Below are 25919 nucleotides of genomic sequence, written 5' to 3'. Positions count from 1 at the left end.
CCATTTTAATCATTCCATACCTCAATCACCTGTGAGTTGTGTGCTGCATGCATGCTACCTTCTTCCTGCACAGCCATACAGGCACATAAGGCAGCCAGGGCAGCTGCATGGCAGTTGCCATTGCCCAGTGCACCACCACCCCCTTTCCCAGCATTAGACCTAGAATAGCAGTTGCCCAATAGCAAAGACCACCAGTGGGATCTGCAGCCAAATGCACACACACACAAGTGGGGGAGCTGCAAGGACTTGTGGTGGCACATCTAATTTCCCCTCAATCACTATTTCTTCTTGTCTTTCGTGAAAGCCCCCATACCATCTCTCCTTTTCCTGCTTCCTTCTCTCCTCATCTACCAACCAACCTACCTTTGTCTTCCCCCTCTATTTTCAACTTTCCCTCCTTTCCTCCCCCTCACAACCACTGCCCAAAAAATGTGGCTAAGTTGCACAGTGCTGGCCAGGCCAGGCTTGGCTGAACAGCATGGACAAAGGGAGGCCAAGCCATGTGCTAGCTACGTGCTGAGTTGCATGATAGGGAACCTTCAAAGACTTGCAGAGGGCACCTGCCTTTCTCCATTACCCTCTTCCTCACACAATTAATTCTTTTCCTCTTTCCGGCAGCCCTCAAACTTACACTGCTTCTTTTTCTCCTTCTAGGGTAGCCAACCTCTAGGTAGGCTTGGAGATCTCCTAGAATTGCAACTGATCTCCAGACCACAGAGATCAGTTCCTCTGAAGAAAATGGCTGCTTTGGAGGATGAAGTCAATGGCATTAACAGCCCCCACCCGAGATGCAAACCCTGTCCTCCCTAGGCTTCACCTTCCAAATATATAGATATTTTCTCTGTCTGGCGTTGGCAACCCTGTCTCCTTCCCACCCACCCACTTACCTTTTATATCATGTCTTTCTCCATAATGGGGACCCAAAGCAGCTTACATAATTCTCCTTTCATCCCTGTGAGGTAGGTTAGGCTGAGAACATGTGACTGGACCAAAGTTACACAGTGAGCTTCCATGACAGAGTAGGGATTTGAACCTGGGCCTCCCAGACCCTGTTCTGAAACTCTAACCACTACACCACATTGGCTTTTCTGGGGTGGATGCTATTGAACAGTACCAAGCAGCCTGTCCTGGATGAGTCATGCAAGTGGTGTGGTAGTAGATTATCCATTGGCCGTTGCCAGACCTGCCTCCTCACACCCCAAAACAGCCAGGAAAGGGCCCTGCCCCCCCTTTACTGACAGAAACCAAGGCTGGCAATACTGTTCTAGTTGCCTAGCAATGACCACTGAGGGCATTTGTTTCTTAAAGTTACAAGTGCTGCTTCTATTATTTTTATTCCAGGATGTTTTTTTTTAAAATAATTTTATTGGATTAGATATCATTAAATTGTACATTACAATCAGTTTCCTTTCATTTTTCCAATTCTAACCCCCTCCCTTTCCCCCCTTTTGTTGACTTCCAACAGTTTTCCAACCCCTTGTCCCTTTTCCCTTACTCATTTTAAATTTATTCTATCTGTCAAACATAATCTTTCACTTTCTTCTAAGCTTATCTATATAACACAGTGCTCCTTCTGTCTTCCTACTTACTTTAACAACTAAATAATGCATAACTAAATAATACATTCTTGGCATATTTTCTTTTGATAATATTCATTTAGCTAATTTTGATACTCTATTCTATTTTATAATCTCATCTTCAATATGGGACAAACAATTTATCCCTCATTTGGCATAATTTTAGATACTTCTATAAACAGTACATTCAATATAAGTCAACCAATTTAACTTATACTCTATATATTACTTTTTCTACATATCTTATCTTCATACTGTTTTGATAATATAATTATATTATTCTTCCATTATGCAACTATCCACCAAAAATAGTCAACCAATTTGACCCATATATACCTCCAAACCAATTCAATCAATTTAATACATAATCTATACATTAATATATATTTTCCCACCTTACTTAAATTCCTTCATTGCAATTATAAAATTATCTCCATTATACAATTATTGCCAGAAATGAAATTAATTAGTTTCTATCCTTATAATTAGTTAATTTCTATCATTATAATTCTTGTAATTCTTGTAATAACACCTATAATACTTAATGCTATATATAATAGTCTAATAAAATAGTTGCTTAGAAATTCTCATTTACCTCTCCACCCCCCGGTAAAGTCACCTCCCTCTACTTTTATTGTATTTCAGTAATTTTCAAACTGCCACAGTTCTCCTCCCACCTCCCATTTCTTCACTAAATATTGTTTCAGCTTCTCCCAATCCGTGTTGAACTGTCCTGGATCAAGGTCTCTCAGTTTCCTTGTCATTTTGTCCATTTCCGCCATGTACAGCAATTTATATATCCAGTCCTCAATAGTTGGCACTTCTTGCACTTTCCACTTTTGCGCGTACAAAAGTCTAGCCGCTGCTGTCATGTAAAATAGCAATGTCCTATATTGTGCTGGAATATCCTCCATTCCCAAGTTCAGTAGCAGGAGTTCTGGGTTCTTATTAATTTGAAATTGTAAAATCTCACTTATTACTCTTATTATTTCCCCCCAGTACTGCCTAGCTAACTCACAAGTCCACCACATGTGATACAAAGATCCCTCATGCTTTTTACATTTCCAGCATTTGTTAGACATATTCAAATTCCCTAGTGCAATTTTCTTTGGTGTCAAATACCAACGATAAATCATTTTATAGACATTCTCTTTAATATTGGTGCATGTCGTGATCTTCAACGTATTTTTCCACAAGTATTCCCACGCCTCCATTGTTATTTCTTTATTAAAGTTTATAGCCCACTTCACCATTTGCACTTTAACTGTTTCATCTTCAGTATACCATTTCAGCAGCACTTTATATACCTTAGAGATTTCCTTTTTATCCTCTTGTAAAAGTGCCTGTTCTAATTCCGAATTCTCCATTCTTATCCCTCCCTTCACACAGTCCGAATTATAAAGATCTCTGATCTGTCTGTACTGAAACCAATCGTAACTTGGAGACAACTCGTCCTGCGTCTTTATTTTGGGTTTAGAAAATTCCATTCGGGTTATCTCCTTGTATGTTAAACACTGTTGTTCATTATCGACAGTTCTCGGATCTATTACTTCATATGGAACCACCCATGAGGGGATTCCATCTTGTAGGTAATTTCTGTACTTCTTCCAAGTTGTGAATAGGCTTCTCCGAATATAATGATGTAAGAACATAGAGTCCGCTTTTACTTTATCATACCATAAATATGCATGCCATCCAAATATTTTTTTATATCCTTCTAAGGCCAGTAATTTCCGGTTTTCCAGCATCATCCAGTCTTTCAACCACACTAAACAAATTGCGTCATAATAAAGTCTTAGGTTGGGCAGTTGCATTCCGCCTCTTTCTTTTGCATCTTGTAACACTTTCATTTTCACTCGAGGCTTTTTGCCTGCCCAAACAAAATCTGATATTTTCCTCTGCCATTTTTCAAACTGCTTAGAGTCTCAGATAATTGGTATTGTCTGTAACAGAAACATCACTCTTGGCAACACATTCATCTTAATTACTGCAATTCTTCCCAACCATGACAAATTCAGTCTGTTCCATTTAATCAGGTCTTGCTCTATCTGAGTCCATAGTTTCTCATAGTTGTTTTTAAATAAATCTATATTCTTTGCAGTCAGTTCAATTCCCAGATATTTCACCTTACTTGTTACTTCGCAGTCTGTTATTTCCATTAATAATTGTTGTTTTTGTTTAGTCATATTTTTACATAATATCTTTGACTTCTTTTTGTTTACATAAAATCCTGCCAAATCTCCAAACTCCGTAATCTTCTCTATTACTTTTGGCATATTCTCCATTGGATCTTCCACAATTAGCATTATATCGTCCGCAAATGCTCTGACCTTATAGGAAAAGTCCTTTATTTTTATTCCACAGATTGCATTGTCTTCTCGTATCTGTATCATCAGTATTTCCAAAACCAAAATAAACAACAGTGGAGACAACGGGCAACCTTGTCTTGTTCCTTTACCTATAGTCAATTTCTTGGTCACCTCGTCATTCACCACAATTGCTGCACTCTGGTCTCTGTAAATTTCCTTTACTGCTCTTATGAATCTTTCTCCCATTTGTAGCTTTTCCATGGTGGCAAACATAAAGTCCCAGTTCAAATTGTCAAACGCTTTTTCAGCGTCCACAAAGAAGAAGCCAACCTCCTTGTCACAACGTTTGTCATAGTATTCAATAGCATTTATAACTGTCCTTAAATTGTCTTTGATTTGTCTATTTGGCAAAAAACCAGCTTACTCCTCCTCAATAACTTCAGAAAGCCATCCCTTCACTCTTTCCGCCAGTATCTTCACAAAAATTTTATAATCATTATTAAGTAACGATATAGGTCTATAGTTTTTCACGTTAGTCAGATCTTGCCCCTCTTTGGGGATCAGTGATATATTTATTCCAGGATGTTTTAATCACACCCGTGTATTTTTCTTTTTAGGTTTGTTTGGGTTTTTTGTGCAAACTTGGCGCATTTTCAGGTTCATAGAAAGATCTGTCATGTTTGTTCATGGCTCCAGCCTCTGGATTTTAACTTCCACAGATTTGGCCATGTTGAGAATGAGATATAGTGACAAGCAGGAGATCCACAAGGACTTGTGGGACATTCATTTTCCCTTCCCATATTATTACCTCTTTCCCTTTCCTGAAAGCCCCCACAACATCTTTCTTTCTCTTCTTCCCACCCATTAGCCAACCTGAATTTATCTGCTCCATCCTCCTTCCCTGGCAGCTTCCCCTAGGAAAACTCTGCCTGAATTTTGTGGTAACAGTCACCAGGAAGTTCCAGTGGCCAGGCTGAGCTCAGTTGTACAGTGCCAGCCAGGCTAGACCAGTTTCATGGGGGGAAACTCCAAAAACTTGCAGGAAGACACTTAACTTTTCCCTGTGACCCCTTCCAGACAGCCCCCATATCCTCAGATATCCCTGCTTCCTTCTAGCCATTCTGCCCACCAACCAACCTACCTTTATCTGCCTCCCACCTCCAGCTTCATATATATTTACTTCTTTTATACCCCAACTTTCTCCACAGTGGGGCCCCAAAGCAGCTTACATCATTCTCCTCACCTCTATTTTATCCTCAAAAAGACCTTAGCTGGTAGACTGGGCTGAGAGTGTATGACTGGCCTAATGTCAGCCAATGAACTTCCACCCCAGAGAGGAGATTTGAAACTGGGCCTTGCATATCCTAATCTGAAACTCTAACCACTCCAGCGCATTGGCTATCATGAGGTGGCAGCTGTTGAACAATAACAAGGAGCAGGACTTGGGTAAGTCATGGAAGCTGCATGGTAGCAAGTTGCCTAGTGGTTGCTGTTGGACCTGGCCCCAATGAGTCCTCCCTCAAAGGCCAACAGCTTTGAAAAGGGCCCTGCCCCTCTCCCTGCCTCCTAAGACAGAAATCAAGACTTTAAGGCTGATAATATTGTTGTAGAACAAGATTCAATTCCAGCTGCATCTTAGAGACCAACTAGATTTCCAAGGTATGAGCTAGCTCAAAAACTCATACCCTGGAAATCTAGTTAGTCTCTAAGGTGCAAACTGACTCAAATCTTGTTTTTCTACTGCAGACCAGCACAGCTAACCACCTGATACTGTTGTAATCACCAGCAATGGCTACTGAGTGCATTGGTTTTTTAACCACCAACACCCACCCACTTGTGTTTTTTTTTTTAAGATTTCAGATTTTTCTGAAAACCTGAAGCTTTCCCCCAGGTTTGTAGAAAGAAAAAGCTCCAGGCTCCAGATTTAAGTAGCCACAGATTTGGTCATGTTGAGAATTAGATCTATTGATATGGACTTGGACATTATAGACTTCAAACTAATGAAGTTCATTAAAGCAATTTTTCTTATTATTTTTTTCCTATGTAGCCTCTTGTTTCTCCTGAGAGACAGTTCCTGTTGGTTCAGGAATCCTTGGGAATAGTGAGGGGAATGCAGCAGAAATTACTCCTTCCCATCTTATGCAGATTCTTCCATGAAGAAAGCAAATGTCTGTACAAAGAGATGGGGGAGAGAATTTCTGCCAATACCCCTTTCTTGCTGCACTCTTCCACGCTGCATTGTTATCCATTCCTGAAGGTTCTAAGTTTCTGGAGCCAGCTCAGTAAGTACAAAAGAAGGGAAAAAATCTGTTTAATGAAATCTTTCCACATAGTTCATAGGATCCATACCAATAGAGTTGCCAGTCCCTCGCAGGGGGTGGGGGATCCCCTGTTCCTGCCAAACACCCCCAACTTACCTGGCCAGAGGAGGGGGGGGTCATGTTTAGAATATGCTATGCTATGTTCAGGTATACGAATACCAAAGAGACTCCATTTTAATCCTTTCAGTATTATATGTGCTTTCTTCCCAGGTACCGGGACGTTCCCACGCAGTTATCTCCAGAAGAGGAATGTTTTGGCTACCACTGCTCCAGCCTCGAAGGACTTTCGCTTTCCAAGCTTCAAAGGGATTGTTATGAGAACTATGGGGGGAGGTTGGGCCTGCTGAGATCTGTTACTTTGTACCTTATGCTTTGCCTGTCATTGGTAACAATTCACATGTACCATCCTGAATATTGTATTCAGGCTCGTGGACTATAATGCACTCTTTCTTCAGTAAACTTTTGAAAACAACGGGCTTTTGTCTGATTGCAGAAGGTCGTCTGGAGTAAGGACATTATCTAGCCACAGCTCTGACATTTTGTTACCAATCACTTTTTCCAATGCCTAAGCCGGATCAAACGGACTCCAAAGCTGTCCTGCTCAGGGATCCTTTTTTTGACCCGTATGTCTCCCCCGGCTCTCAAGGATTGGAACCTCAAGGACCTGTACCAAGAGGAAACGGCTCCTCTGTTACTACGCTCTACACCCTCGCTCCCAGCAGTGCAGATACCCGGCCCAGAGCTACAGCCGAACCACTGTTTTCTGTACCCACCCCAACGCAGTGGGGCGCGAGACCAAGGGAGACGAGGGAACGGAGGGCCAGTACGATGTTCACGCAATCACAGATGGATAGTCGGCGCAGTTTGGAGTCAATACCCGAGCACGCCAGCAGCCAACCGTGGCTCTACTGGAACAGGACAACCGAGCAAACGGAGTGGGAGACGTCCCGCCACGGTGTCCTAAGCTGGGATTATTCCGAAGTCACCCCGTGGTCGGGGCAACCGGATGTAAGTGAGCACCAGTGGGTGCAACTTCAAAGAAGGACGATTGCAATTGACTCTGGGATTTCAGCAGTCACTGGTTTGGTGAAAGGGATCTTAGCTGCAAGATCCCAAGAAGAACAAGGCATGGAAGAAACCCTGCCTTGGCAGCAGTCGAAAGCCACGAGACCACATGCAGAATATGTGCCAACCTCGCAGGCTACTGGGTACACGGAACAGGAGGGGGAAACCCCAGACAGAGTGCAAGTTTTGGAGACCAGATTAGCAAGCATGGAAGAGAGTTTAGCCCACGCCGTTCACCTACTATCTGTACTCGTAGTGGGGGACAGCGGACGAGAACCGCCAGCTGGTCTACCAGACATCAGTCAAAGTTTGTCTACTTTACAAAGCCTTGTGCCCCGCCCCGAGGGCCCTATCCAGCCGTGGCCACAACAGCCACCCGAAACTGGAGATTCTGAGTCCGAAACCGGGGAAAGACCCTGTCCAGAAGATCCATGTCCTGAGGGCCCAATCCAGCTGTGGCCGTGACAACCTGGAGATCCTGAGCCTGATAACGGAGAAGGACCCCGTCCAGAAAATCCTTGCCCCGAAGGTCCGATTGTATCAACTGACAACGGAAGCGGCGGAGGAGGTGGGGAACGAGAACGTCCCATGAGGCCCGCTTCCCCAGTAGCACCTCCACCCACGACCCAAGAGAGTGAGCCACCAGTGCTACCGAGAGGGGGTACGCCGCGAATCATACCGGGGACAAGCGCGATTGGTAGAGGTACCACTCCCTGGCCACACCAAACGCTGGGACCGAGAGGGACCCTAACACCAAATCAGCCAATTCCCGGAGGAACTCCGTTACCTCTGCAGCCTATTCCTCCTCAACCAACCCCGTTACAACCGGCACCCCAAGGACCGGTTCCCACTCCTCTGTTACTAGCACCCAGATTGCCGGCGCCTAGAGGCACACCGCCAGTTCAGCCAGCACCTTTACGGCCAGTGCCGCTACAACCTGTACCTAGAGGGCCTCCCCAGCCAATCCCGGGAGGGCCTCCTCCACAACAACCTCAACCTTATCCTCAGCAACCTCCGCTGCCACTACCACCAACACCGAGACAGCCTCCTTATCACTCGCCCCGCTCGACGTTTACCCGATGCCAGCACCGGCTCCCAGGCAAGAACTCCCCATGGGCTGGGTGAAATTGGAAGCTACTTTTGATGGAGACCCATCCAAGTTGGGATTTTTCCTGGTACAAGCGGTGCAATTCTTTAATCGATGGGGACACCTTTTCGGAAGTGAGGCCAGTCAAATCGAACACCTGGGCTCGAGACTCCAAGGCAAAGCTGCAGACTGGTATGTAAGACTTTATGATATTGGTGCCCCCGAATTAAATACTCTTCAAGGGCTAGTAGATGCACTTCGAGCCCAATATGACGACCCTTTAGAAGAAACTAGAGCTCGGACTGAATTACAGTCTATTAGGCAAGGCAGTATGTCGGCTAGAGACTATGTTACGAAATTCCGACAACTGGCCGCTAAATGCCCAAGGTGTGAAGAATCGACCAAAATAATTTTGTTCAAACAGGGCTTAAATCCCAAACTGTTGGATAGAGCCCTTATGCAAGATAACCCTCCCACTCTACTGGGATGGATTCAATTAACCTGTGAAGTTGAAAACCGCATGCTAGAAGTCAGGTTAGTGGAACAACAGCAACACACGGGACAAAGGCGCTCCTCAGTTCTTGTCAGAGGAGGCAGAGGCGCTGGATATGCTACTCGCGGAGCGAGAGATGCTAGATGGCAACAAAGGTTGTGCCTGCAGTGTGGCCAAAGTGGTCATTTTGCGGCGCAATGCCCATACCGGCCTGTGCAAAGACCTCTGCTCCCGCTACAACGTCCAGCCCCCACAGCCTACCAAGCGCCACCACGCCCAACACCAGCTCCTCGAACAGCAAGAGGCAGAGGAGCCCCTCGGAGGAACCCTCCCGAAAGAGGGTTAGAGCTGGAAGAAGTTATGGAATATGATCCAACCGCTCTAGCTGGAGAGGAGAATCCAGAGAGTCCCGCCTCGGGAAACGAGATGGATCTGTCGTAAAAGGACCCAAACGGCAGATCAAACCTCAGTCAGTTCCTATTTCGAACAGACCCCAAGGGTCCATACTCTTCATACCGGTAACTTTAGTGAACTCAGACAGGAAAATGCACATCCGTGTGCAAGCGCTGATAGACTCGGGCTGCTCTAGAGACATTATTGCACCAGCCCTAGTCAATGGATTAGTACTTCCTATCAAAGAATTGGAAACGCCTGTCATCTTTGAGCAAATGGATGGCACTAACATGAATCCAGTCACTACCGAAACCACTCCGGTCATAACCGGCATGGGACAACATTGGGAAGTAAGATCATTCGTTATTAGTGCCACTGCCAAATACCCCTTGATCCTGGGAAGCCGATGGCTATGCGATCACAACCCCTACATCAACTGGGCAGAGGGAAGCATCACATTCACCCATGAGGCTTGCAAAAGTCATCGCTGGAATCAAAATTGGGGCAACAACCCTACCATCACTGAGCCTGCTCTCCTCACCCAGGAAGAAATCAACCAAATACCCAAGCAATACAGAGCTTACACCCAAGCGTTCACAGAAGAAGAAGCGAATACTTTACCTCCTCATAGGAGGACGGACTGTGCTGTGGAAATTTTACCGGGTGCCTCCCTGCCCAAGGGTCGCCTATATCCCATGAGCCCTAACGAAAGGGAAGAACTCCGCAAGTTCATCGACACCAATCTTCAAAGAGGATTTATTCGACCTGCCAACAGTCCGCATGCTGCGCCAGTGCTCTTCGTCAAAAAGAAGGACGGGGGCTTAAGACTGTGCACGGACTTTCGAGGACTTAACACTGTATCTTCCAGCAACGCCTATCCCATCCCGCTCATCAGAGATCTACTCAACGTCGTGGCTCAAGGTAAGATCTTTACGAAATTGGACTTGAAAGATGCTTACTTCTACGTACGTATCAAAGCAGGGGACGAATGGAAAACCACTTTTAACACGCCCCTCGGCCAGTATCAGTACTTAGTTATGCCATTTGGCCTGGCTGGGGCCCCCTCGGTTTTCATGTCCATGATCAATGAAGTACTACATGAATTTTTATACAAAGGCGTGGTGGTGTACCTAGATGATGTTTTAATCTATTCGGAAACTGAAGAAGAACATGTGGAACTTGTAAAAAAGGTCTTAACCACCCTAATGTGTAACAAACTGCCCATCAAGCTGTCCAAATGTGAGTTCCACAAAATAGAACTCACTTACTTAGGCTACTGCATCTCTCAAGATGGCTTGAAAATGGACCCAGGCAAAATACAAGCTGTACAAAATTGGCAAACCCCCGCTACCCGCAAAGAACTGCAATCCTTTTTGGGCTTTGCCAACTTTTATAGAGAATTCATTGCAAACTTTGCTCAAATTACACTCCCTCTAACCGAACTGTTAAAAACCAAAGACAAGGGGGACCAAGCCAAAAAACCAAGTGCAAAATTTCCTTGGACACCAGAATGCCAAGCAGCATTCAACCACCTTAAAACACAGTTTGTTTCAGAACCCGTTCTACAACACCCCGATGAAAACTACCCCTTTGTAGTGCAGGTCGACGCCAGCGACACTGCAATTGGAGGCGTACTGTTGCAGCGGGGGGAGGACGGGAAGCTCAAGCCCTGTGCCTTCCTTTCCAGAAAGTTTTCTGAAGCGGAAAGGAATTGGAATGTTTGGGGAAAGGAGGCTTTTGCTGTAAAAGCAGCTCTCACTACCTGGAGACATTGGTTAGAAGGAGCCCGTCATCCTTTCGAGGTTTGGACGGACCATAAGAATCTAGAGGCCCTACACAGCCCCCGCAGGCTAAATGCCAAGCAACTGCGGTGGGCGGAGTACTTTTCCAAATTCAATTTCACGTTAAACTTTCTACCGGGCAAAACTAACTTTCTGGCCGATGCTCTATCACGCATGCCCCAGCACAAAAGCAAAAGGGAGGAGACAATTGACACCGTCTTTTCGCCTATGCAATTAGGGGGTGTGGTAACCACACGCAGCCGCACAACCCAATCCCCTCAACCCGATCAGGGGTGGAGACAAAAACTGAAAGCTGAAGTGGAAAAGGAGGGGGGGACGTGCCCAAAGACAAACTGCAACAATCCAATCAAGGGGAATGGCTTTGGGGAGACCGCTTCTATGTACCCAAAAGTTTAAGAAAAGAAGTTTTACAACGCTGTCACGATGCCCCAACGGCAGGGCACTATGGATACTTAAAAACGCTTCATTTAGTGCAACGTCAATTTTGGTGGCCGGGCATGCGCAAAGACATTTCCCAATATGTAGCGTCTTGCCCCATTTGTCTCAGTGCCAAATCCCGCAAAGGCAAACCACCAGGACTATTGCAGCCTTTAGAAACGCCAAGCAGACCGTGGGAAATAATAGCTATGGACTTCATTACTGATTTACCCCCCTCCAAGGGGCACAACTGTATTTTAGTCGTAGTGGATTTGTTCTCCAAGCAAGCTCATTTTATTTATACTTTGCACCACTATACCTTCCGCTAGAAAACTAGCTGATATCTTTCTAAAGCACATTGTAAAGATACATTCTTTTCCATCAAAGGTGATTTCGGATCGCGGCGGACAATTCGTTGCCAACTTCTGGCGGGAGCTTTTACAAATGCTGGGTATTGAACAAGGATTAAGTTCAAGCCATCATCCGCAAACTGACGGACAGTCAGAAAAAACTAATCAAATACTAGAACAATTCCTCCGCGGTTATATTAATTTCCAGCAAGACAACTGGGTTGATTTACTCCCACTGGCAGAATTCTCCTACAATAACAGTGTGCACACCTCCACAGGGGAGACTCCTTTCAAAGTCGTCTATGGCTTTCACTTCAAGCCCTTCCCGTTTGATGCGCTCCCTCCTCCGACTACAGCATCCCAAGACGTCACAGAATTGTGGGGGGAAGCGGCTCAACAATGGACTCAAATTAAAAAACACCTTGACAAAGCCAAACAGGATTACAAAAAATACGCCGACCGCCACCGTGCGGCTGAATGGGAATTACAGCCTGGTGATCTTGTCTACCTTTCCACAAAAAATTGAAAGTAACCCAAACCAGCCGCAAATTAGCTCTGAAATATTTAGGACCTTTTCCTGTTCGTAAAGTAATAAACAAAGTGACTGTTGCCCTAGATTTACCGAAAAATTTACGCTACGTTCATGATACTTTCCATGTCAGCTTGCTGAAACGAGCTCCTCCAGCAGACCAATGGCACACCCGTGCCCCTCCTATTCCAACTCTAATTGATGATCAGACCCATTACGAAGTGCAGCAAATTTTGGACTCTAAAATGAAACGAAACCAGCTCTTTTACCTCATTCGCTGGAAAGACTTTGACTCTGAGTTTGATGAGTGGGTGAGCTCTGTGCATGTACATGCTCCTAGACTTGTGAGGGCATTCCATAAACGTTACCCTCATAGACCTGGGGGGGGGGCATCTTAGAGGGGGCAGAATGTCATGTTTAGAATATGCTATGCTATGTTCAGGTATACGAATACCAAAGAGACTCCATTTTAATCCTTTCAGTATTATGAGTGCTTTCTTCCCAGGTACCAGGACGTTCCCACGCAGCTATCTCCAGAAGAGGAATGTTTTGGCTACCGCTGTTCCAGCCTCGAAGGACTTTCGCTTTCCAAGCTTCAAAGGGATTGTTATGAGAACTATGGGGGGAGGTTGGGCCTGCTGGGATCTGTTACTTTGTACCTTATGCTTTGCCTGTCATTGGTAACAATTCACATGTACCATCCTGAATATTGTATTCAGGCTCGTGGACTATAATGCACTCTTTCTTCAGTAAACTTTTGAAAACAACGGGCTTTTGTCTGATTGCAGAAGGTAGTCTGGAGTAAGGACATTATCTAGCCACAGCTCTGACAGGGGGAAGGCTGGGGAACATGCCTCTGGCAGCACTCCTGGATGGCACGGTGCACTCCCGTGTGCCGCAACTGTCCAGATCAGGCCTGGATCAGGAGGACAGTGCAACAGTGCTCCCGTAATGCGCAGCAGCCCAATCTGGGCTGAAACAGCCCAAATCGGTCCGGATCGGGCCCGAATCGGTTCGCTACAGAGAGCAGCAGTGCTCCCATGCTCCACAGCAGCATAATCTGAGCCAAATAAACCCAAATCAAGCCCAGATTGGGTCCAAATTGCCCCTCTTTAGAGCACAGAAGTGCTCCCAGGGCAGCCTGTGTGATGACGTCACTTCCTGGAAGTGACATCATCGCACAGGCCAGCAGTGCACCTGCAAAGGGAAGAAGGCAAGGTAGGTGCCAGGCCTCAAACCTCCTGCCCCTGGGCAGGAGGAGGGGAACCGGCCAACCCTACATACCAATGTGATATAGTTAGAACATCAGACTAGGATCTGAGAGACCCAGATTCGAATCCCATGCTGCCATGGAAGCTTACTGCATGTCCTTGGGCCAGTCACACACAGTCCATCTAACCTACCTCACAGGGTTGTTGTGAGTGTAAAATGGAGGAGTGGAGAATGATGTAAGCTGCTTTGCGTCCCCACTGGGGAGAAAGGCAGGATATAAAATAAAGTAAATAAATAAACCCAAATAATTTATGAGTTAAAGAAAACATGAACAATACTTATTTGCTTGAACCAGAAATATGACTACAACATAAACATGGTCTCCATAATCTGCTTTATTTATAAGTATGGTCTTGCGTTTAAACTTTGGAACAGATTTCATGTTCATCTAGGAAGGCAGTGGGCTATTGTTCTCCTTCTTGACACTAATCAATGGACAGTGTCAAGCATTTGCCTACTGTCATGCAAATTAGTGAGTGTTGTGCCAGTATAGATCAAAAGAAGCCAAATTTGGATTTTGTAAAACATCCGCAGGAAATAGGATGCTGACCCACTTGGCCCTTGGGCTGACCTAGCAGAGCTCTTTTAAGTCCTTAAGCTTTGCCATGTGCAACTGGAATATGCTGTTCTGTATAACATTGAACTACTTCCAATGGAGTGCCAACATATATTGTAAGAACCCCGTTTTGAAGATTTCAGGTATCTGACAATGCATACAAGCTCAAAATCAGTTTCTGCTTATGGTTACTAAATGTTAGAACTCAATAAATTAAATAAAATCAATAAATATGTAAGTATATATTGTTATGGTTAAGGCTTAAGTCTAAATAATCAGGTAGATGAGAAAAAAGGCATTCCTGCATGTTAGTTACTATCTGAAAAGGATTTAGGATCACAAGTACATTTTAGTAACCTAGCATGTACTTGCTTTTATGCTAAAAGATACAACTCCTCTGTATGTCTTCTTTTCTTCTTCACATAAACTGCAAAACCACATTGTAAGGAGTCGCCTTGGCTTCTCATGTTTCTTCAGTGTAGGAGCAGTAGAAGAAAGAACAGTGTTGCACTTACCAGTAACTGTTGTTGGTCTAGGTCTTCGTGCAGGCACACATTGGGACTACACAGGTGCAGGCCAGCCGTCGGAAAGATTTACAAGCTCTCTAACACTTCGGGGCTCTCCCTCCCAGCCACACGCAAGAGTGGAGTGTTCCCGCCGAATTGCAGTATTGCTGGGCAGAGTAACCCCCCTTCCCTCAGTTCTTCTGAATGTCTCACATTGGGGTAGGTGGGAGGGAATGTGTGCTGGCATCAAGACCAAGACGAATAACAGTTACAGGTAAATGCAACATTGTTTTAGTCACCGGTCTTCAGTGCAGTCCCACACTGGCAGTGTAGCAAGCTACTCATCAGTGGAAGAGGGTGTGAGATGATTAGGATGGTGTAGGAAAGCCATCCCTATTGCAACATCCTTCCTGGCGTGAACATTGTAGTGTCAAATGAAAGTGTCTGCTGATGACCAAGTAGCAGCTTAGCAAATTTCCTGCAGCGAGGTTCCTTGAAGGAATGCAGCTGACAACAATTACGCCCTAGTAGAGTGTGCTTTGATGGTCACCAGGCAGGGAACCTTGGCCAAAGAGTAACAACGTCTGATAGCCACCACAATCCACCTCAAGAGAGACTAGTTGGCTACTGGAAGACCTTTGCGGGGACCTGAATAGCATACGAATAGGGCCATAGACTTCCTAAATGGTTTTGTTCTATGGATATAATATAAGAGTGCCCTCTTAAAATCTAATTTGGTGAGTGTACGTTCCAGATCAGATGACAGGCTGGGGAAGAGTACTGGAAATATGGCTTTTTGTTGCAAGTGAAACTTCGAAACTACTTTAGGCAAGAATTCTAAGCTGGGGTACAGGATTACTTTCTCATCAAAAAATTGTAAGAAAAGAAGGTCTATGTGGAGGGCCACTAGCTCACCCACCCTCCTTAGAGAAGTGATAGCTACTAAAAGGGCGACCTTCCAGGAGAACAAATTAAGGTCACCGTGGGATAGTGGTTCAAAAGGTGCTAGCATGAGTTGTCCTAAAAGTAAAGACTCCATTGGGGTAAAGGAGGTCTCCTAGGTGGGAAGGTGTTTGTCACCCCTTTCAGAAATTGCTTAGAAGCCTGGTGTGAGAATACTGTCTTGCTGTCAATGGTCTCATAAAATGCGGAAACAGCCATGAGGCGAACCTTGACTGAGGAAGCTGTTAGACCTTTCTTCAGAAGCGATAGCAAGTATTCAGAGATGAGTGCGAGTGGTCAGGAAAAGGGAGAGAAGGTGGTGTGTGTTCCCCATGTGGAAAAGCAGGCCCACTTGTGGCCGTAGGAGGATCTTGTTGAAGGTTTGCAAGTGTTTAAAATGATTTGAGTTACTTCCTTGGAGAAAGGGGAGGTACTGGGAGCAGAAACCAGGCCATGAGTTTGAGGATGGCCACATTGTGGTGGAGTATTTGGCCTCTGTGGATGAAATCTAGTATGTCTGGTGAATGTATGAGCTCCGGGACATCTCCCACAGTGATGGGAACCAGTCCCTGTGTGACCAGAAGTGAGTAACCAGGATGCAGTGAGTTCTGAAATGTTGGATTCTGGCCAATACACTGGGAATTAAGGGTTTGATGGGAAGGCATAGAAGAGCCTTGGTCCCAGGGAATCTGGAAGGTGTCTCCAAGGGATCTCAAGTCTGTGTCCACTACTGAACAAAATGCCTCGTCCATGGAATTTTCTGAGGTCACAAAAAGGTCTATGTTGGGCATCCCCCATTCTTGGAAATATGGTGTAAATATGTGGGGTTGATAGACCATTCGTGGTGTGGTTTGTATACTCTGCTCAAGGAGTCTGCCTTGCTGTTTCTGGTTCCCAATATATGTACAGTCTGGGGGAAAAATTTGTTTCGAATTGCCCAGTACCATAGTTCCATTGCCTCAGAACAGAGGGTCAGTGAGGCCATTCCTCCTTGCTTGCTGAGATAATAGAGGGCAGTCATGTTGTCCATGCGGACCTGTACCCTCTTGCTGCGGAGAAGATCTGCAAAAGAAGCAAGGGAGTAACAGATTGCTCTTGATTCTAATACGTTGATATGCACAGAACGTTCAGAATGTGACCATGCTCCCTGTATCAAGATGTCCCCACAGTGTGCCCCCCAACCCATCCTTCTTTTCCACCAAAAATATCTGGAAAAGAAATCAAGTGGGGAATCTGTCGTTGAGATCCTCTAAATGGCACCCTTGGAGAAGAGTTCTTCAATAATGGGGGAATAATGGGGATAACTGCAGCAATTCTATAAAATGCAGATGGTAGCCATAATGCCCAGGAACTATGGAAGGGAGTCAACCTGTCCCTGAACAAGAAGGGTTGTAAAGGTTGTGGGGGTGCTTAGTCAGAACAACAGCTTTTGCCCTTGGCTTGATTTTGGGTATCCCAGATGAGGATGTCTGGATCTAGGTTTGCTAGGGCTCTTCATTCCCATACAGGGGTAGTTGGAGTAACTCCTCTGTTGGTAAGGCTGATAAGTGTACCTAGAGCATTGTTGGTACGATGGGTGATTCTGGTAGCAATGTTTGAATGCGTAGTGCTGCTGGTGTTGTTGCTGCTGCTGAGGGGCAATAACTCCCAGGAAGCATGCTGTCTGCTGATTCTTCTTCATTTGTTGAAAGGACTCATCCATGCGTTCGGAGAATAAAAAGGAGCCCTCAAAGGAGAAGTCCTCGATTGTATTGCACTTCTTCTGGGGCAAGGCAGTGGAGTGGAGCCAGGAGTGGCATCTGAGGACTATGGCAGAAGCCATGGCTCTGGCTGAGCAATCTGCGGTATGTTTCCCCACAGACATTTGTTGTTTAGTAAGTCTCGTGGCTTTGCTCTGGAGTGCTCGGATGAGAGCTCTCCATTCTTCAGGTAAAGTTTGTGTGTAATTTGACAAGCGGTCCTAAAGAAATAAGTTGTATGAGCCCATTATAGCTTGATAGTTTGCAATGTGGAATTCCAGAGCTGTTGAGGAGTAGATTTTGCATTCCAGGGCATCCAGTTTGCATCCTTCTTTGTCCACTGGGGACGAGTGGGACCCCAAACAGTGTCTAGATTGGATTTCCTCTGTGACAAGGGAATATGGGCTTGAATGAGTAAAGAGAAATGCACAGTCCTTTTGTTGGAGTTTGTAAAAGTTCTCATTCTTGCGGGAGGTAGCAGGTGACAATGCTGGTTTCTCCCCAACTCCATGTGCAATATCAAGAAAGTCCTCCACGGGTGGGAAGGCTACAGAGGCAGGTGAGTTACTATAAAGCACCAGAAGTACCTTACTCTAAGGCATTGGTGTTGCGGAAGAGATGTCAATGTCAAATGTACATGCCATTCTGAGTATCTGCTCAGCAAACTATCAAGTATCTTCCACTGGAGAAGAAGATGAAGTGTCACCCACAGTTTCTTCCAGAGATGGGTCCAAGGCTAGATCTGAAATGGCATCAGATCAGCGGGAGCCAACTTCTTCCCCATCATCAGAGTTGGAGAGAGGTGGTGAACAGGCACAGAACCAATGGGATCTGATGGAAGAGACTGTTGGACCCAGTGGCACTGGAACCAATGTTGCATGGAGCTGGTCCTGTCAGAACCAAAGGTGGAACCGACATTGAGAGAAGTGGCCTGGGGTCAGGTGAGGAAGTCCTGCCAATTTGGGACCTGAGGAAAGATCATACTCAGTGGTCAGGGGGTAGTGAGAGAGGTCTGAGTCCCAGGTGGTAGGCTCCATGCTGGAGCAGGTTAACAGGTCTGGTCCAGCGCAGGAGTGACTGCAGTTGTCAGCAGTGGAGGACATGGAATCAAGCTTGGATCTGGTGAAAAAGCTGGTTGAAATTCCTCAGTGGGACTCATCTCCTCCTCATCCTGATGCAGGAAGGGAGTAAATGGAGGGGAAGGTGTTGCAGGTGCTTGTAAGAGTTCTTCCTCAGTGATGATGGAAGGAGTAGAAGAAGAAGAGTGATGATGTCAATGCCAAGGTGCTGAGGCTAATTTCTGAAGGTGTTTCGTCTTAGCCTTCGATTCTTTTGCTGGAGGTTCTAAAGTCGCGCATTCTCCCCAATCCAGGGACCAGCACTTCTTGGGTTCCAACTTCATGCACTTTGATAGAACTGAACACGGCACTGAAGCATCAGTCTTCAGAGCAGTTGCTGGAACCTATGGTCAGTTCCACTTCAGATCTGGGATGCATGCTCTCAAGGTTGAAGGGTTTTGCTCACATCACTGTTTCAGGTCCCGCTCGGCTGGTAGAGTTGTAGCTGGCCTGTCAGAGCCTGTCAGGGACGTTTTCATAAAGTTGCCTGTAAGTGTGCAGCCCTATCATGCCTAGCCTTAGGCGTGAAGCACTTGGTGTTGGCAAGCCCCAACATTATGGCTCTCGCCCAGGCAGAGTAAGCAGAGGTCGTGTTCGTCTGAGTGCAGCATCTTGGTCTTGCATCGGGAACACTCTTTGAATAGTGCCTTCTGAGAGGACGTAGACATTGTGGAGTCTAAGCTTCAATCCAAAACACGGTTTGAAGGAGATAGAAGGAGAAACTCAAGAGAAGTGAGAGAGACAGAAAGAACCTTTCTAAGTGGCAGCAAGAAAGGAACTGAGGGAAGAGGGGTAGCTCTGCCCAGCCACACCAAATTTCAGTGGGAATGCTTTGCTCATGCATGTTGCCAGGAGGGAGTGCCCCCTAGCATTAGAGAGCTTGTAAATCTTTCTGGTTGCTGGTCTGCATTTGCACAGTCCCAATGTGGGACTGCACTGAAGACTAATGATGAACATATAGTTGACTATGTAACAGCTACACGTCAATTTAACATTGTATAAAGATGGCCCATCATTGTTTCCTAATGGCTCTGACTGGCTATTTGTGCAAATTAAACTGCATTTTGTAATATTCATCTGAGTAAAACATAATGACACAAGTGAAAACAAAGGCTGATCACAAGCAAGTAAATTATGCAAAACAGAATCAGACAGTAGGTGAAACCCAAAAGGCATCCAAGACAGCCCGCCTACACAAAGCCAGACAATCTAGCTACCACTGAGAGCCAAGCTACACAAGATGAATTACACGAGGAGGAGCACGTGAAAGGAGTCGCAATGTTAGCCAGGAAGCTGACTTTTAAAAGAGATCAGAAGGCTTTGTTAATTTCTCCTCTTTACAGAGCCAGGGAGATCCCTGCTCATATTTGTTTATTTCCTCTTAGCCTCTTAGAAGGGGAGATGAAACTGACAGAGCCTTCAGGAGACACAGAGGAAATTAACAAACCCTCTGAGCAGCAATCTCTGCCTCTGTAGAATCTTAGCCTCTGTAGAAAGGGGAAATTGACAAAGCCTTCCAATCTCTTTTAAAACTCAGCTTCCTGGCTAACATTGCGACTCCCTTCTTGTGCTCCTTCTCATGTAGTTCATCTTTTGTAGCTTGAGTGCTACCTGCACCATCCAAAGCAAAGTGTGCCCCAACAGAGAGTAAGGGAACTTCAGAAAGACACCTACATAGAAGGGAAAAAACACTCAAGTAAGTGATCCATTTCACATGTTCAGGCAAATGTAAACCATCCTTAGGATTACTAGTTAATTTTGCTAGAAGGGCAAAACAACCCATCCCTAAACTCCAAATATGATGATCTGTCAGACTTATAGCAGGCATGCCTAGACAGGTCTGATCATGAACAAAAAAAAATCCATTGATTTAGGGGGCATAAGGTGCAAATCACACATTATCCCAAGCTTGATTTCCCAAGCTTGAGATACAACATCAGATTTTTTATATATATATAAAAAAATTCTGTTAATGATTAACAAAGCTGCAAGCTGATTATCAAGATTCCCCCAAGAAAACCAAATGCAAACCTGGCTGGACTTTCTGAGTTTGCTGTAGACCTTTGTGCTTCCTATAAAATGACTGAATCTTTCTTGCAGCTGCGACCATTTCCAAATCAGCTGCTTTACCTTTGCAACAAAAACAAAAACATAAAGGCAATGTTTACATTTAGCTTGAGGAAAGAGCCCTCCTACCAGAACTGTCAAAAGGGGAGGAAATTTCAGTGGGCTGACTTTAGGGGAGCAGTAAATGGGAAATGCGTGTTGCAGTCTGACAAGCACCAGCTGCACCAATATCAAAAGAAACAGCAGGATGGAAAACAAAGAGGAAGAAATCAGCTCTGCACCAACGAAGAATCAAAACTCTGGCAACGTCACTTATTTTGCAAGCATACCCAGTTCTGGACCCCTTCCACCATTTGTATTAATAAATGAGAAATGAGATACATGCTTCCCATTAGATTATTTATGAAGGTGTGCAGCTCAAAATGCATAAGGCAAAGAATTATCTCTGTCAGTTATGCTGACTGGAGAAGATAGAGGTTACCAAAAATGTTATTTATGCACCTGAAAATTATTCCACATCATTTTAATCTCCTTGAGCTCCTAATCATCAAGGGTTCATCACTCCAAGCTTTTGTCCCCTCTTTGGAACCCAAAAGGCCCAGGATTGCAAGTCTGTAACCCTGAGACTGTGAGCACATCAGGCTTCAATGGAGAAAGGCTGAAATCTTTACCCAGATAATGCTTAGTTTGGCTTTGTGCTGCAAGTTATGTTCAACAGAGAACACAGAAGAACAGGCAGACCTATTGTTAATATTGCTGCTACCTATTCTCACCGGTATAGTATTCCTTTGCAGTGCCTGGCATTTTACAATGCAAAAGTGACACCTACTGGCTATCATGCAAAAAAATTTTAATATGAGTTTTTCATTACAAAAGTTGCCTTTTATAACATAGGGCCGCTTCTCACGTTGTAGCTGACTGGCCATTTCCACCATTTCTTTGCTTCATCCATTGTGAGTAACATAAGCAGCGTAAGAGTACACTAGCAACCCACAGAATAATACGGACAGCATAGTTGTACTACTCATGTGAGCAATCTACTACTCATGCAACTCGTATACAAAAGAAGAGGTTAATGGATTACTGTAATATGTGAATTGTTTCTCATTTTGCCCAGTGCAAAACATGGTCAGTATGGCTTGGATCATTCCCCTCACACTTCTCTCCAGCTACTGTGGAGCCTTTCTTCCACTGCATCAGTTAAGGGCTCCTTGAAAAAGATTGATTTTGTGCATGCAGAAGTGCTAGCAGCAGCAAAAGCAAGCACTGCAGTGGAAGAAAGCCTCCACAATGATCAAAGGGAAGCATGAGGGGAACAACATCAAGGATCCAAGTTAGTTTACAAACAAGCAATTTCTGTCCCCTTAGCAGTCTGCAGTTAGCTGGTAGTGATGATTTGTAACTCCCTTAAGAAAGTTGCACAGAGATCTATACCAAGGGATGAGGGAGGCCTCACATTGAAAAAAGCATAGGTTCTTGTGTGGCAATCTACTTTCTGAGTTGAAGGAAGGGCAAAGGGAAGGTGCACACCAGCCTCAAGACTTGTTCCTGATTTCTTTGTCTATATAAACATGAGAGAAGACTGCAATCCTAAGAACACTTTACAATCCTAAAAACAATTCCCTGAGAGCAAGCCCTGATGTATAGATTTGACTAGGATTCTGAATGGTCCTGCTTAGGATTGCTCTAGTAATATCCAAAAACTTCATTAAGCTATGTCTAATAATTACTAGAGGCAGGCCTGAACCAAAATACAAACCAAAGTTCATCACAAACTGGGCTAGTTTGTGGTTCACGAACTGGCAGTTCATGGGAGCTCATTTCTAATGAACCATGACAAATTTTTGCCAGATTCATTTGGTTTGTATTTTGGTTCATCGTTGGAGACAGCTTGGCGCCAAGCAATCAGTTTCCTAGGCAATGAGGGGATGGGCTCTCTGTAGACCTTCTGCTGACCTGGAAATGACATTTTCACAAACTGAACGAACCGGTTCGTGAACCTGGGCAAGTTTGTGAAAGTCCGTGGTTTGTGAAACATAACGAACCATGAACAGTACGGTTTGGAATTTTCCTGGTTCGTGCCCATCCCTAATAATTACCATTATTAAAAAAAAGAAGCAGTACAAGATATTTATGTACTGTGTGAGGGTGATGGAACAAGCTGCTAATACCAGTTGTGTGTCTGTGATCCCTTCTCCCTCCCCACAGCCAGATCAGTTTGGGAACAGGAGGACATTTTTGATCCATTTTCCTCTACACAAAGAAGCATCCAGGGCTCATGCAACATTTCTCTGTTTTGCCCTATCTCAGAATGCCTATTAATGTACAAAATCTGGTTTAATGGCTCTGCAGTAAGGGTGAAAGCTCTTCCAAAAAGCCCACCTGCAAAAGGAGGGTTAATTTTACATTTTCTCCCCCATTTTCCTCCCCTTTTCTCTTGCAGCTGCAGATCTGGCTGTCCTCAGGCAGTAAGTAAGGATAGCTAAAAGAAGCTTTAGGATCCAAGCTAGAAATATTTTAGGTATGAGCTTAGAATACTGTGACTATTTTGTGCTGAGTGGCACATTCTGCATCAATTTGGCAATCTAATTTAATGGGCACTTGAATGTGAACCACCAAATAGATAACCCATTACAGACCATATGTAACAAGTTAAGCATACATTAGGGCCTCCACTCTATGCCACTTTAAGGAAAACATCTAACCTTGTTTATCCTCTTCCAAGTCACTCTCCAAGGATCCATCACTTTCATCTCGTTCACTGTCAGAAGCCTGCAAAGCTTTCTGTGATGAGTTCTTACTCTCCTTTTCATGGTCTAAATTATCTTTTTCATCATCTGAGGGTGACTTTGACATTCCATTCATTTGATCATCCACCCGTCCTTCTTCATTAACTTTCTCATCTGATTTCTCTTCATCTGCTTCAAAATCTTCATCATATGCTGAAATAAAAGGACAACTGTACTGTGAGGTAGAAAATGGAATGCATACTATTGAAAGTTCTCATTAACCCAAAAGAGGTCACGTCCATTAGCCTTTGTTTTCCTCCACATTTGACTCTCTTTCTCTCTCTCTCTCATTCTCCCTCTGCTTCCTCAAGGAAAAAAATCATCAAACAATAAAGTTAACATGCTGGGCTATGAACTGAAACTCATAATGACACTGTTACCTCTAAAAACATCACATAATACCAGTCCTTCATTGTGGCAGGTATCATCTTAGGATAAGGTTTTAAAGAAGGTTCCCATAATTTTAAACAAACAGTGCTAACAACAGAAGGGGTAACTTGGAAGTCTAAGCTAGAAAGAGACATTCTAAACATAGCATGAACCCTGTTTTAAATAAAGGAAACTCCACAAAAGATCAAGAATATTATGTGCAACTCATAATATGTATCCTACAGCATGTCCTGGTATTCGCTCTATAGATATTTTTATATTCCAGTTATAATTATGTGTGTTATACAATTTATCTAAGGCTGTCCAATTTTGACCCTTTTTTAAAGGTGACCTCTTTGCCAAATCAGATGCCCAGCTCAGCATAAGAGAAGGCCCTTTGTAAATGGATTAATTATATTTCCATAAACTGGAAAGTGAATTGATCCTACAGTCAAAAGTGTTTCCATCAGCCTGCATTTTACCAACCTTGCAACCAAATCTTCTCATGGAAAGAGATGCTGTCAGAGTAGACACATTCCAGCTTTCCCTTGTGACCACTTTCCCTCACCTCTCAAGCTTAATTGTTCACCCCTTTTGTTTCCTACCCACTTTTCCTCCATGTTCAAATGACAAAGTGCCAAGGAGAAAAGGGAAAGCACATCTCATGTGGAACCAATTAGGCAAATAAACAATTATCTGTACAGTGGGACTTAAGTAGTAAGTAAATTTGATTGTATTGATTGAAGTTCCAGCTACATCTGGGACAGTGAGGCCTTCGCCACAGGTAATTATTTGAGAGGTGTCCATCTCCAGGAGGAGGAGATTAAAGAAAAGTGTACAGCTGGTAACTAATGAGGGAACTGCAATAAAAATAAATTACAGGAGTAGAAAAAATACTGTATTTAGGTAAAGAAAACTTGCAAAAGCTTCACATTACATAAGAAACAAAAATGGAAAGAGGGGCAGATGGGGGCTAGGATTTTCTTATGAAGGAGTACTTTTTGCTCTTTAGGAGCAGCCCAGATCTGTTCAGTGCCCTTAACAATTTTTTTAAACTGTACCATGTCTAACAGCATGCATTTGGGATTAATTCATCGTATGAATCCTTAATATGAAAATAGTAAACTCATTCCAAAAAGTTTCATTTACAAATGATACAATCTGAAGACTAATAGCTTACAACAAGCGATCAAGAAGATCTGGAGTGGAATTTTAGTCATCCCATATTACCTTTGTCATTTATTCCTCTTTTTTCTGAATTGCTTCTTACTGTTCCTGCCATTTCCTTCATCTATTGACATTTCAGCTATAACTTCTGTGGAACATGTACCTGTCTCGTTTGCTTACCAAGCTCTGTAAAACTCCATGTACATTGCTATGCATGCTTTTCAGACTCTATCCTTTGGTGTATTATTGTATTCTATTGCTGTTCTGGCAGAAGCTAGTCAATGTCTACTGAAAGGGTTTTCATAAGAGAAGAGAGACCCTCACAAAAATCCACAGAGGTTGGACAGTTGGAGGGAGAATCAGGGAAGATCCTCTCTCTTTCACCAGCAGAACAGTGATTAGATACAATCTCTGTATTTTGGGATGGTTTTAGCTATTATTAGGGAAGCTGTGAATTTCACGATGAACATGTTTAACAGTTGAACTTACCGTGTTCAAAGATGTTGATTATCCATAAATGACTGCCAAACAGGTTTGCATCAGGTTTTTAAAAAATGAAAACATGCAAAGATGCTACCATTCAAACCAATCAGCAAACATTACTGGCATTAGGGATTACTTAGACAAACACTGAAGGGTAATATTTTATTAAAACACAGCATTAAGTTATAACTGATTTATATGACTTGTGACTGATTTAATTTTCTGTTAAACAATTGCCGGCTGAGCAGAGCAGTCAAGCAACAAAGATCGGGGGCGGGAGTGGAGAATAACTTACTTGGGCTGTGTGAGAATGTGCATGCACAAAAAGCCAATTGCACAATACTGCATGGTTGGGAAACAATACAGTGAAGCAATCTGCCCAACAGCCATGAACAGGTTGATGAATGGTCAAAACAGTCATCAAAAATCAGCTCCCAGTTTATGACTTACAACAGGATGTGAACCAAACCAGCAGTGTTTGAGCACCCTAGCTAACTGGATTGCATCCGTTAATAACAATAAAACCCTCCTGCACTACAAGTAGTGTTCCTTATCATATGTGATCATA

General features: G+C 44.1%; 1 protein-coding gene across 3 annotated transcripts in view; it reads right to left on the bottom strand.

Moving 5' to 3' along the window:
* Positions 1 to 25919, bottom strand: part of ERICH3 (glutamate rich 3) — a 91768-nt gene that overhangs the window by 21724 nt on the left and 44125 nt on the right. For 2 of the 3 annotated variants that reach the window (XM_054981205.1, XM_054981206.1), the window contains exons 11-12: positions 23249 to 23485; positions 20508 to 20606 (exon numbers count right to left, since the gene is read on the bottom strand). In XM_054981205.1, coding sequence (XP_054837180.1) covers positions 20508 to 20606; positions 23249 to 23485 — 336 coding nt within the window. The remainder of the gene's footprint in view (positions 1 to 20507; positions 20607 to 23248; positions 23486 to 25919) is intronic. The other variant, XM_054981207.1, reaches the window with a different exon arrangement.

The sequence above is a fragment of the Eublepharis macularius genome, chromosome 5 (genome assembly GCF_028583425.1).
Source record: "Eublepharis macularius isolate TG4126 chromosome 5, MPM_Emac_v1.0, whole genome shotgun sequence".
NCBI classification, from domain to species: domain Eukaryota; kingdom Metazoa; phylum Chordata; class Lepidosauria; order Squamata; family Eublepharidae; genus Eublepharis; species Eublepharis macularius.
Note: the sequence above shows the minus strand (reverse complement) of the source record. Positions and strands in the feature narration are given on the sequence as shown.